Source organism: Callithrix jacchus, chromosome 7 (genome assembly GCF_049354715.1).
Source record: "Callithrix jacchus isolate 240 chromosome 7, calJac240_pri, whole genome shotgun sequence".
Classification (NCBI taxonomy): Eukaryota; Metazoa; Chordata; class Mammalia; order Primates; family Cebidae; genus Callithrix; species Callithrix jacchus.
The window spans coordinates 99,560,962-99,574,007 of record NC_133508.1 but is presented as its reverse complement, the minus strand read 5'-3'; the positions used below and the strand labels follow the sequence as shown (position 1 = coordinate 99,574,007).

The window sequence follows — 13,046 nt, the reverse complement described above, 5'->3', positions numbered from 1 at the left end:
TACCTGTGGTCCCAGCTACTTGGGAGGCTGAGGTGGGAGTATTGCTTAAGCTGAGGAGGTAGTTTGCAGTGAGCCAAGACCACACTACTATACTCCAGCCTGGGCGACAGAACGAGATCCTATCTCAAAAAAAAAAAAAAAAAGATCTCAGAACATTGTAGGTATAGAACATCCGTGAGTCTTTACCTCAGGAAGGTGAAGTTAGATATGAATAAAGTTAAGGAAAACATAGTAAATGGGAAGAATCTTAATATCTCTAAGAGGAGATATTTTCTGGTAGTTAGTGACTCTCTGATGGCTGGTATAGACCTGTAACTGAGCGCCTGATAAGATAGGCCATACCACTGATTGTTTTTTTCTGCCCCTTCTGCTACATTTGAGAAGAAAAAGAAAGATATAAAAGCCCAGTGAGGTGGCTCATACCCGTAATCCCAACATTTTTGGAGGCCAAGGCGGGAAGATCTCTTGAGACCTGAAGCTTGAAACCAGCTGGGGCAACACTGCAAGATCCTTGTCTCTACCCCACTGCCCTCCCCGCAAAAAAAGCCAGGCGTGCACCTGTAGTCCTAACTACTTGGGAGACTGAGACAGAAGGATCACTTAAGCCCAGGAGTTCAAGGTTACAGTGAACTAGGATCACACCACTGCACTCTGGCCTGGGTGACAGAGTAAGACCCTGTCTTTTAAAAAGAAAGAAAAATATGGACAGCAAATATTTAATATGTAGATGATATTAGATGTGGTTTCTTTTTTCGGGACTGAAAAAGACCATATAATGGTCAGAAGTGTCCTTCTGATAAGAAATGCAGTACAATATATCTTAGAAGAATGTGTTTTGTAGATAAGCCACCAACCTGGTTTTTATGCTGAAGTATAAAGGAAGAATATGCAAGCATGCAAAAATAATTGCAGTAGAGGATGGTGATATAATATAGAAAAAGACAGAACATAGGGAGGGAGGTAATCCTTAAAAGAATTACTTGAGGAAATTCGTAAGAATTCTCAAGAAGACACCAGAGAAGTGGAAGATAGTTCAGGGGTTATACTAATGACCTGGTATTTATACCAGCATATGTAGAATATGGGGAACATAAAGCTTAATTAAGAACTTGGAGTCAAGTGTCAAATATTTGAGTTTAACTTCCTGTTCCACCACTTACTAATAGTGTGACCTTGAGCAAGGTACTTTTCCTCATCTGTACAATGAGGGTGAAAATAATGGAACCTGTCACATAAAGTTGTGATAACAATTGATATAATATATGTAAAGTGGTTAACCAGTGCCTAGCACATAGTAAGTACTCAAAAATGTTGGAAGTTATCTTTGTTGTTGTTACTATGATTTTATCATGATTACTATTATAAATGTTAACACTATTTGGTTAATAAAATCTAAGAGGTTTTACATTTTTAAATTGAGACCTATGACTAGAAGTGAACTGGTAAATGCTCTTTAAGAGGAATAAATGTAGTAAAAGAAAAGAGAGATGACCATTGTGTGAAATATTGCTATGCCTATATGGAAATCAGTTAACTTAAAGGAAGCGTAATGGAAAACAACTAGGAGAGGATAAAATAAGTTAGAGAAATGATGTCACTGTGGAAATAAACGACTAGTTCGTGCTAAATAAAGACAACAAAACTAAAATAGATTTATGATATACTTTTCATAGAGATTTGTACCATTTGGAAACATGGTAGATGGATTTCTTTGTCCTGGACATAGTTTTATCACCCAGAAGATTGTGGAACCAATAACTAGAATTGCTAAGGAAGGATAAGCTGTAGTGTGAGAAGTTCAGAAAGGATTCATAACAGTAAAGAAAGGTAATGCTAGAAAAACAGGCTCTCTTATAGGAAAGTTTTGTTTTTGTTTTAATGCAGAGGAAAAACAGGTATCATCCTGGGGTCCAAAAACTCGAGAGAAAATAAAGATGAAGTGATGTTTTTCCTACAGGCGAAGCAATAGGACTATGCTTCCATGAAACATACTTCCATAGTAGTTTGACACTAGAGGAGTCTAAGTTGAAAATAATCAAATTCTCAGCCTTTCTTTCTAGCCTCATCACCTGCTGCTCCCTTTCCCACTCCATTTTGCACACAAACATTTGTTTTTAAATATCCAGTTACTCCTTGTAGTTACTTATCTAACCTTATCTCCTCCTGTTCCACCCCCTTGCTTACTCTGCTCTAGCCACACTGCTTACCTTCCTGTTCCTCAAACACATTAGGTACTTTAGCCTTTGGATCTTTGCACTGGCTCTTTCCTCTGCCTGGGATGTACATCCCTCAGGGATCCACATGAATAAGTCTGCTATCTCCTTCATGAAGTCTTTGCTCAGATGAAACCTACCCTGACCACCTTCTTTGTCCCTTTTGTTCACAGATTTATCATAAATATCTAGAACAGTTTGCTGACACATAGTCGGCACTCAATAAGTATTTGAATGGATGAATACTTTTTCTCATATTGTAGCTGCCTTCCCCACACCCTCTATTGCAGTGTTCCTTCCTTTCCTGTCCACTTGGCCATTTATTTTGAGTAGAACCCTCTGTGTTACCTCTGTTGTGACTTAGTTCCAACAAGATTAATCTTTCCTTTCTTAGACTTCTTTTTGGTATAGCATGTATCCCTTTGCTGACACATAGTGTCTTGTAACTATTTGAATACACTTTTTACTCTCTTGGGAAGCAAGTCTTACTTATTTTTACTTTTCTATTATTGAAGATGAACAGTGGCTAATGTAGTAAACACCCACTAATTTTTTTCCTTGAACTGAATGTCATTATGAGAAAGTATAATAAAAAGAGGTAGTTTAGTTTTAAGCTACCTTAATAAAATTTAATGTTCAGATTCAAGGAGACATTGAGCCCACCCACCAACACGCTTTCATTGGTCAGATCACATCAACAGTATTATGTTTATATCTGGCATATCACACTTTAAAGGATGGCATTGAAAAGCTAATAAAATGCCAAAGAGTAGAAATTACTGTCATAGGAAGATTAATTGAGAACTAGAAAGTTTAGCTAAAGGAAACAAGTTCTAATTGTTATCTTCAAATATTTGAAGGGCCACAGTATTGAAGAATTGGAATATTGTTTTAAACTGGAAACCTCTAAGAGGAGGACAGCCAGAATAGCAGCATATTAATATTTGTGGTTTTAAAAAGTAGGAATGGGCCCAGCATGGTGGCTCATACCCGTAATTCCAGCACTTTGGGAGGCTGAAGCAGATAGATCACTTGAGCTCAGGAGTTCAAGACCAACCTAGGCAATGTGGCAAAAACCCTGGCTTTACAAAAAGTCAAAAAATGATCTGGATGTGGTGGCATGCATCTGGAGTCCCAGGTACTCAGGAGGCTGAGGTGGAAGGATCGCTTGAACCTAGGAGATGGAGGCTGCAGTGAGCTGTGGTCACACCACTGCATTCCAGTCTGGGTAATGGAGTGAGACCCTGTCTCAAAAAAACTAAAAAATAAAAATAACAAATAAAAAATAGGAATGTATATGTATATATGTGTATGACATGTTTTAAAAAACAACCACAAATTTTCAAGTAATTTTCTTAGATTCCTTTTTTATTTTTCATGCAGTACCGTTATTACTTAAGTCAAAATTTACTATTATTATATTGTTCAATTGGCTTACTTATGGTTTTAATCAGTATGAAATCATTTACTCTATCTAGACAGATTAATTTGCTGTAGAAATCAGTTAATTTTTATGTGTGTTAAAGTTTGAAATAAAGTAACTGAAAAAATGTTTTTAAATTAGAAACCTCAACTTTCTTTAGCTCCAAAGACATTTTTCTTGAAAACTTTACATGTTTTTGGACAAAAATATAGAGATATTTTTAGTCACTATACTTTTTTTTAAGTCTCACTCTGTCACCCAGGCTGGAGTGCAGTGGCACCATCTCAGCTCACTGCAACCTCTGCCTCCTGGGTTCGAGTGATTCTCCTGCCTCAGCCTCCCGAGTAGCTGGGATTACAGGTGTGTGCCACCATGCCAGGCTAATTTTTGCATTTTTAGTAGAGATGGGTTTCACCATGTTAGCCAGTATGTTCTCCATCTCCTGACCTCATGATACACCTGCCTTGGCCTCCCAAAGTGCTGGAATTACAGGCAGGAACCAGTATGCCCAGCCTTTTCACTATACCTTTTTTTTTTTTTTTGGTGGTGTTAAAACTGGTAAATTAAGGATTAGAGCTTCCCATAGGGCTTCCCATTTTGCTTAGTTATGTGTGACATTTCTAGCTTGGTTTATATGCCCTTTCTTTTTCAGTATAGGAGAAATAAATATAAACAAGATTAGGCTTAAAGAGAATTCAGAGGTCTTTAAATACACTTGTGATGTGTAATAGTCACCTCCAGAGAATCCTAAAATAAATTATAAAAATTAGCTGAGCAAGGTGGGACACACCTGTAATCCCAGCTACGTAGGAGGATGAGGTGACACTTCAAAAAAATATTATAGAAGTTGCATAGAGCCCGGGTGCTGTGGTTCACGCCTGTAATCCTAGCACTTTGGGAGGCCAAGGTGGGTGGATTACCTGATGTCAGGAGTTCAAGACCAGCCTGGCCATCATGGAGAAACCCCATCTTTAAGGGGGAAAAAAAAAGTTGCATAGAAAGTATCCATATATTTATCTTTATTAAAATAATTTGTTTTCTGATATGCTTTGTGAGAGTTAAGGTGACCTTAATGTTCATGTATTTAATGCATGCCACTGGGAGGTTGGGGTGCTTTAGAATTACCAACTCATCTCAAAATTGTTTTACTTATTTTCTTTCACAGATTTTTTTCCCCCTTTCTGTTCCATTTTTAGTAACTCTTCTACATAAAGCTCTTTTACTGGGCTGAGTGTGGTGGCTCATGCCTATACTCCCAGCACTTTGGGAGGCTGAGGTGGATGGATCACCTGAGGCTGGGAGCTTGAGACCTGCCTGGCCAACATGGTGAAAACCCATCTCTACTGAAAATACAAAAATTAGCCAAGCATGGTGGCTTATGCCTGTAATCCCAGCTACTCAGGAGGCAGGAGAATCACTTGAATTTAGGAGGCAGAGGTGGCAGTGAGCCGAGATTGTGCCATTGCACTCCAGCCTGAGTGAAAAGAGTGGGACTCCATCTGAAAAAAAAAATTTACTGACACAGAGCTGCTAACTGTAGAATTTTTGCTCTAGTGCCTCTGGGGGGTCTTGACATTTACTGATTGCTCTATGCCAGGTGCTATTTTTGACTCCTGACTTTTACAATCTCATTTAATATTTGTAAAGAGGTTATATAAAGGCTAATGCTAATTTATAAATATGTAAACATTGTTTTAAAATTTAACTTGATCTAGTATACTCTAGTATCAGTACAATTAAGACAGTTTATATCAAGCATCTTTTCTTGCAATAAGAAAAATCAATTATATAGATTTTAAAAACATAGACCAATGTGATAAAGTCACTTGGTACAAACTCTGAAAAATATTATATGTGATTTAGTCACTTGTTAGTAGCCCAATTTGCAGTTATTTGTTAGAAATAATGAAAAAAGAAAGAATGTTTACTTTGTTTAAACCTTCATTTAAAATATTATAATTTTGAATGTAAACTTTTTGCAATGTTTTGGAAATTTCATGCTCTAACAATCTAAACATAATGTGAAAAGCAGAAATATTTCATATTAAAGTTTCTTCATTTTCCTAAACCTAGGATGGTAAGCGGATGTTTGGCACCTATTTTCGTGTTGGTTTTTATGGAACCAAGTTCGGGGATTTGGATGAACAAGAATTTGTTTACAAGGAGCCTGCAATAACCAAACTTGCAGAGATATCTCACAGATTGGAGGTGAATGCTGTGGTGGTTCATAAAATGTCATCTTTAATTTGTATTCTCTCTGATGATTCGACTTTCAGATCCAGATATAATCATTTAATAAGCCAGATCTTGTGAAATAAACTACTCCATTAGAGAATAAGGATTTTTAATAGTTACAATAATTCTCTTTCAAATATTTTATGGCAACAATAAAATAGTAATTTTTTTTTGAGACTGTTTTCACACGTATTTTAGAAACCCCTGTATCCTTCAGAATTACTGTGACGTATGGAAAAATATGTAGTATAATCCCCATTTTGTTGAAAAAGTTAAAGAAGTAGTAGCTAATAATTGACCTAGAACCAGAACCCCAAGAAATTTCTGACTCAAGCATATTATCTCTTTGGCTTAACTGGTTCCTGGTGAAGTATCTTTAGAACTTAAAAGCCTGAAATCACACCTTAAAAACACTTCCTTTAACCTTTATAACTTCTTAATTTTCACCATAAAAGATTGAGTTTCTTATTTACTGGGCTAACCAGATTTTTCTGTTATAGTTATTCTTTCCAAACTTCCTCTATTTTTGTTACTCAAAGTGTGGTGCATGGACCAGAAGCATTGGCATCACCAGGGAGATTGTTTGAAATGCAGAACCTCAGACCCCACCCCTGCCCTTCTGAATCAGAGTCTGCATTTAAACAAGATCCCCAGGTGATTTGTGTTCACATAGCAGTTTGAGAAATAGTGCTCTTAGGGTTGTTTTTATTCTTACCGATATTAATTTCTTGAACGTTTTATTCCTATTGGTGACTTCTCTGGCCCAACTTACATAAATTGGCTCAAACTGTGACTTTTTTATTTTTCAAGAGACTAGGTGTAAGTGTTGGGAAATATTAATTGAGACTGTATTTATCAAACTTACTCAATTATAAAAATTACCCTTGGGATAGCAGTGGGGGTTTCTCCTTTGAAGATTCAAATTTGATTTTTCCTTTTGAATAGCTTCATCCATCGCCCATGCTGCCACTTAAGTGTCATATGGAATAGTCATTACATTCTTGACCTAAGTTTGCCTTTTCAAAATGTAAGCCTATACTAAACTTTCACAGATCAGTGGTTTTATTTGAAAATTCTGGGATTAAAATAATCATTCATAAAAATGAATGTTTATTCATTGACCTGTGGTCTGTAAAAAATCAAGCCACTTGGCCTGAGAGATCTGAAGAAAAAAAAAAGAAATCAAGCGACAACAAACTCAGTAAAACTAAGATTTTATACGTAAACAATAATGAGTTTCTTTTGTCTATGCTTTCTTTTCTCTTTTGTTTCTCTTGAGTACTTCAGGTGGAATCCTGTATTTTTTATTGGAGAAAATTTTCTGAGGTTTTGTGTTATTTAAAGTTTGTGGATGGTAATAGTGTTAAATAAATATGGACTGAGACTGTACAACTTCATAAGCTAGTATAATTTTTATAAGCCTAAATCATTATTTTTTAATTATTGATAAGATTGTAGAGAACTCACTAATTCTCTTGATTTTGCTCAGGAGTCACCCTCAGAGGCCTTCTCTATTTCCCAGTCTTGTTAACTTCATATAAAAGGTTTCTTTTTCTTTATTGTAGGGATTTTATGGAGAAAGATTTGGAGAGGATGTGGTTGAAGTAATCAAAGACTCTAATCCTGTAGACAAGTGTAAATTAGATCCTAACAAGGTATGGTTGATTCGACTATAATGACATATAGACATCTCTTGGAGATCCTCTATGCAGTTTTGTTTGAGTAAGACTAAATAATGACTTAACAGTGAGGAAATGAAGGACTTTTTTCTTTCCTAGGCATATATTCAGATTACCTATGTGGAGCCATACTTTGACACATATGAGATGAAGGACAGAATCACTTACTTCGACAAAAATTATAATCTTCGCCGCTTCATGTACTGTACACCCTTTACTTTAGATGGCCGTGCCCATGGGGAACTTCATGAACAATTCAAAAGGAAGACCATTCTGACTACATCTCATGCCTTTCCTTATATTAAAACAAGGGTCAATGTCACTCACAAAGAAGAGGTGAGTCCATAAATAGGGAAACAGAATTAGGGAAGCAAATATATTCAAGCCATGTAACAACTTGGATGTAGTAGAAGATATGTACCATTCCTTACACCATAACATACTAGTATTTTACCCGTTTTTGAGTCCTTAATTTTTTACTTCTTTTCTAAGACCCTAATTCACCTCCAGTTTGTTCTTTAAAAGGTTGATTTTTTTTTTTTTTCATTTAGGGATCCAAGTTTGGAATTTTATTGTTTCATAAAGTTTACAGTTGTTCTCCTGTTTTTCCTCTAATTTCAGTTAATTATACATAAAGTTCATTAAATAGTTTTCAGTCAGAACACTCACCTAATAGATGCTCTTTTACCCAGATCATCTTAACACCAATTGAAGTTGCTATTGAGGACATGCAGAAAAAGACACAGGAGTTGGCATTTGCAACACATCAAGATCCCGCAGACCCCAAAATGCTTCAGATGGTACTCCAGGGATCTGTAGGCACAACAGTTAATCAGGTTAGTGCTTTTTGCTAGCGCTGGATGATTTAAGCCATAAATATGGTTTGGGATAATTTTATTATTGCATTTTACAGATACCACAAATAAGTGTTAAGTCAAATGTAAAGGATCTGCCTTCTCTACTGCCTATGTTTTTCTACTTATGTGATCTTATATATTCTATTAAGAAGGAATTGATTCACTTAAAATATAGTTCCTTAAAAAACTTGTATCAAAAGAATGTGATCTTTAAAACAAGGACTCATTTTCAGAGCTTTGTACATATATGTGAACCTCTACTATGTTAGATTCTCCCTGATGTTATCTTCCCCAGATCTCCTTTACAATAAATTGTGAGGATTAAATGAGTGACATGGAGTCATTTTCTAAATGTGAATAATAACTGACGTAAGAAATTATTGTTCTTTTGTCATATGCAGATTAGAAGGCATTCCCATTAGTTCTTGTGCTTGGTTCATTCAGATTCTCTTAATGATTTTAGGTATGGCCCCAGTCTTAGGAATATTCCATGATAAGGGAAAATGCAGAAAGGCTTCAAGTAAGATTTCCTGTACCATGTCTTAACTACTTTTCAGATTAAAGGAACAAAGCTAAAAAATGCCCCACCAAAACTGAAATAAATACCTTAAGACCTTCACCTAGAAACATGATTTTAAGGTTTTATTTCCAAATGATGTAGCTTATGAACAATTATCTTTTTCTTCTTTTTTTTTTTTTGATTTGAGACAGAGTCTTACTCTGTCGTCCAGGCTAGAGTGCAGTGGCACGATCTCAGCTCACTGCAACTTCCGCCTCTTGGGTTCAAGCAATTCTCCTGCCTCAGTGGCTGGGACTACAGGCATGTACCATCACACTCAGCTAATTTTTGTACTTGTAGTAGAGACGGTGTTTCACCATGTTAGCCAGGATGGTCTTAATCTCCTGACCTCGTGATCCACCCGCCTTGGCCTCCCAAAGTGGTAGGATTACAGGCATGAGCCACCATACCCAGCCAAGATTATCTTCTTTAACATGGTATCTGGAACACCTTTGGAATACTGAAGGAAGCTGTTTTAGCAGAGTCAACTCTGATAATCAGCAGATTGGCAGATATAGTAGCTTGACAACTTTTTACATCCAGGATACAATAAAGAATGTGGAAAATACAAAGCAAAATACATTAATGAACATGGTAGTCACTCCTTGAGATCCTATTCTGTTTCTTTGAATAATAAACTAATAAGAAGTTAATTGCAATAGACAGGAATGTAGAATGAAATTAGAAAATGCTGAAACTGTCTCTGTCGAGTTTTAATTTAGGCATAGGCATATATGCATTAAGCTTAAATGCAGCCATCTCAGTGCTAAGAAAAATCATTTGAATAAATTCTGTCTCTGTGATTTTAGAGATAACAAACAAACCAACAAACAAAAAAACACTTCTTGTTTTATTTTCTTATTTTGCAGGGGCCTTTGGAAGTTGCCCAGGTTTTTCTGTCTGAAATACCTAGTGACCCAAAGCTCTTCAGACATCATAATAAACTGCGACTCTGCTTTAAAGATTTTACTAAAAGGTATTCAAGGTTTTCTGCATCAGGATCTTCAAATTGAGACTGTCTAATACCACAGTATGACCTAAGGACCTTAAGGAACTATTGAAAGAGAAAATAAGCCAGGCACAGTGGCTTACACCTGCAATCCCAGCACTTTGGGAGGCTGAGGGAGAAGGATAGTTTGAGGCCAGAAGTTTGAGACTAGCCTGGAAAACAAAGCAAGACCCCATCACTACAAAACAAATTTCAAAATTAGCCAAGTGTAGGTTGTGTGACTGTAGTGCCAGCTACTTAGGAGGCTGAGACAGGAGAATCACTTGAGCCAGGAGTTGGAGGCTGTAGTAAACTATGATTATACCACTTCACTCCAGCCTGGGTGACAGAGCAAGACCCTATGTTAGAAAAAGAGAGAGAGAAAAAAAAAAAACAGAAAAGTGGTTTACAATAATAATCTGTGTAGAATTTACTATTCTTTAATAACGTGTACTTATTCTCCTGCCCCACCACGCTACCATACTCTATAATGCCATCTTTTTAATTTTAAAAATTAGAAAAGCCAAAGCTCAGGTTTTATTAACTTGAAACCTACTATAAGATCATTCAACTTGAAAGCTACTATTTATTGTGAATCTTCAATATTTGAGTTTCTTCTTCCCTCCCTCCAGGGAGCTTACAAGCAGTAAACTTGGAAGCAAAAAGTTTGTGTTCAGAGCCTGACCTTATCATTGGTTGTGCTTTTCCAGGTTACTTAATTTCTGTGATCCTCCATTTTCTAATCTATAAAGTAAGGATATATATCTTCCTCCCATAAGGAAGTTGTGCAGATTAGGTGAAATAATTTATGGGCTTGTCAGGGGTCCCCAAGACCATCCCCAATTTCAGTGGTTTGCTAGAAAGACTCACAAGGCTCAGCATGTGGTTATGCTGGTGTTTGTGATTTAGTGCACTGAAAGAATACCAAGTAAAGTCAGCAAAGGGAAAAGGTGCATAGAGTGAAATCTGGAGGAAACCAGAAGCAAACTTCAAAGGGTCCTCTTCCAGTCAAGTCACACAGGACTTGCTTAATTCCTCTAGCAATGAATTGTGACAGCAGGTGTGAAATGTCTACCAAGGAACCTCATTAAGAGACTCAGTGCTAAAGGTTTTTACCAGGATCCGGTCATGTAGGAACCTCCTTTCTGACATGTATCAAAATTCTGCGCTCTCAGAAGGAAAGCAGGTATTCAGCAGGTGAACTGTGGCAGTAAAAGAAAGAAACCTGTTTTCTACTTTTAGATTGACTGATTTCTAGCATTAATTTTATTATTTGGGAGGTGTAAAAAACCAACAAAATACACCCTGCCATCTTTGTAAGCCAGATGATCATAGACATACTTATTTAGGTCATAGACATTTAGTAAAAGACAATCAGTTACTTCGTTTCTTTTGTTTTTGGAATATTTTACCATGACTATAATTCCTAAATGTCCTCCTTCTTGTATACCTTTACTAGAGGATGCTGAATTCCTGTAGCCAAAAGGTCTCCTTAAGCGTTATTCTCTGAAGAGAAGGTTTTCTCCTTTTATATTGCAAAAACCAAACAAGAGACCAGGCGCACTGGCTTACACCTGTAATTCCTGCACTTTGGGAGGCCAAGGCCAGTGGATCACCTGAAGTCAGGAGTTCAAGACCAGCCTGGCCAACATGGTGAAACTATGTCTCTGCTAAAAAATACAAAAGTTGGCTGGATGTGGTGGTGGATCCCTGTAATCCCCGCTACTTGGGAGGCTGAGGCAGGGAGAATTCCTTGAACCCGGGAGGCGGAGATTGCAGCCAGCCGAAATCATTCCACTACACTCCATTCTGGGTGACAGAGCAAGATTCCATCTCAAAAATAAACAAACAAAAAAAACTACATAATATAAACCTTATATATAGGTATATATAAAGGAGTTATAGCCAATACTACACTTTTTATTTTTGTGTGTTACCATTCAGTATGGTAACTAAATAGTATGTCTTTATGCAGATATATTTATTTTATAATGGTTTAGTCATATGTATAATCTTAAATTCTCCATTAAAGTTTATTCTAATGATATTTATTCAAATTAATATACTATAGTCATAATATACATATAATCTTAAATTCTTATTTTTCAGTTAGAGCTTAAACTATTCTAATGGTTATATTATTTCCTCAAATTAATATACTAGAATTTAAGTTGAATTTGAATGGATCTTTTTCTTTTGTTGAATTACAATTTTCAGCATGAGATAACTGAGCCATAGTACATGCACATTTTTTGTTTGTTTTAGAGACAGGGTCAAAAAAAATTTTAAAAAAGGAAAAAATATATAAATAAATAAAAAAGATAAAACAAAAAATAAAATAAAATAAAAAGACAGGGTCTCACTTTGTCACCTAGACTGGAGTGCAGTGACACAACCATAGCTCACTGCAGCCTCAAACTCCTGGGCTCAAGGGATCCTTTTCCCTCAGCCTTGTGATGTGTACCACCATGCCCAGTTATGTTTGGTTGGTTGGGAGTTTTTGGTAGAGGCGAAGCCTCATTATGTTGCCCTGGCTGGTCCTGAACTCTTGGCCTCAAGCAATTCTCCCACCTTATGATTACAGGGAATAGCCACCATGCCCAGCCTACATGAACGTTTTTATTGGCTCACATTATGTAGTACATTCCAAAAAGTTTGTAAGTACAATTGGCCCTGAACAACACAGAATTTGGGGTGCCAGTCCTTTGCACAGCTAGAAACCGGTGTAAATTTTTCATTCTCCAGAAACTTAACTAATAGCTTGCTATTGACTAGAAGTCTTGCTGATAATACAGGTAGGTACACAGTTTGCATGTTATATGTATTATATACTGCCTTCTTATAATAAAGTAAGCTAGAGAAAAGAAAATGTTGCTACCAAAATCATAAGGAAGAGAAAATATATTTTATTATTCATTAGTGGAAGTGGATCATCATCCTCCTTGTCTTCGTGTTCAAGAGGCTGTGGAGGAGGAGGAAGTGGGGTAGATCTTGTTTTCTAAAGAATGGCAGAGGCAGAAGAGATGGAGGAGGTAGCAGGAGGCAGAAGAGGCAAGCACACTTGGTATAACTTTACAGACATCATAATTTTT

General features: G+C 36.5%; 1 protein-coding gene across 50 annotated transcripts in view; it reads left to right on the top strand.

Annotated features, from left to right (window-relative positions):
- The window catches only part of DOCK7 (dedicator of cytokinesis 7), a 239,316-nt gene that overhangs the window by 213,765 nt on the left and 12,505 nt on the right, over positions 1-13,046 (top strand). For 27 of the 50 annotated variants that reach the window (XR_013520150.1, XR_013520149.1, XR_013520148.1 and 24 more), the window contains 5 exons: positions 5,710-5,844; positions 7,437-7,526; positions 7,650-7,886; positions 8,243-8,386; positions 9,836-9,942. Coding sequence is in view for 38 of the 50 variants with exons in the window: in XM_078332070.1 (XP_078188196.1) it covers positions 5,710-5,844; positions 7,437-7,526; positions 7,650-7,886; positions 8,243-8,386; positions 9,836-9,942 (713 nt within the window). In the remaining 12 variants the exon portion in view is untranslated. The remainder of the gene's footprint in view (positions 1-5,709; positions 5,845-7,436; positions 7,527-7,649; positions 7,887-8,242; positions 8,387-9,835; positions 9,943-13,046) is intronic. The other 23 variants (XM_078332069.1, XM_078332065.1, XM_035251675.3 and 20 more) reach the window with 2 other exon arrangements.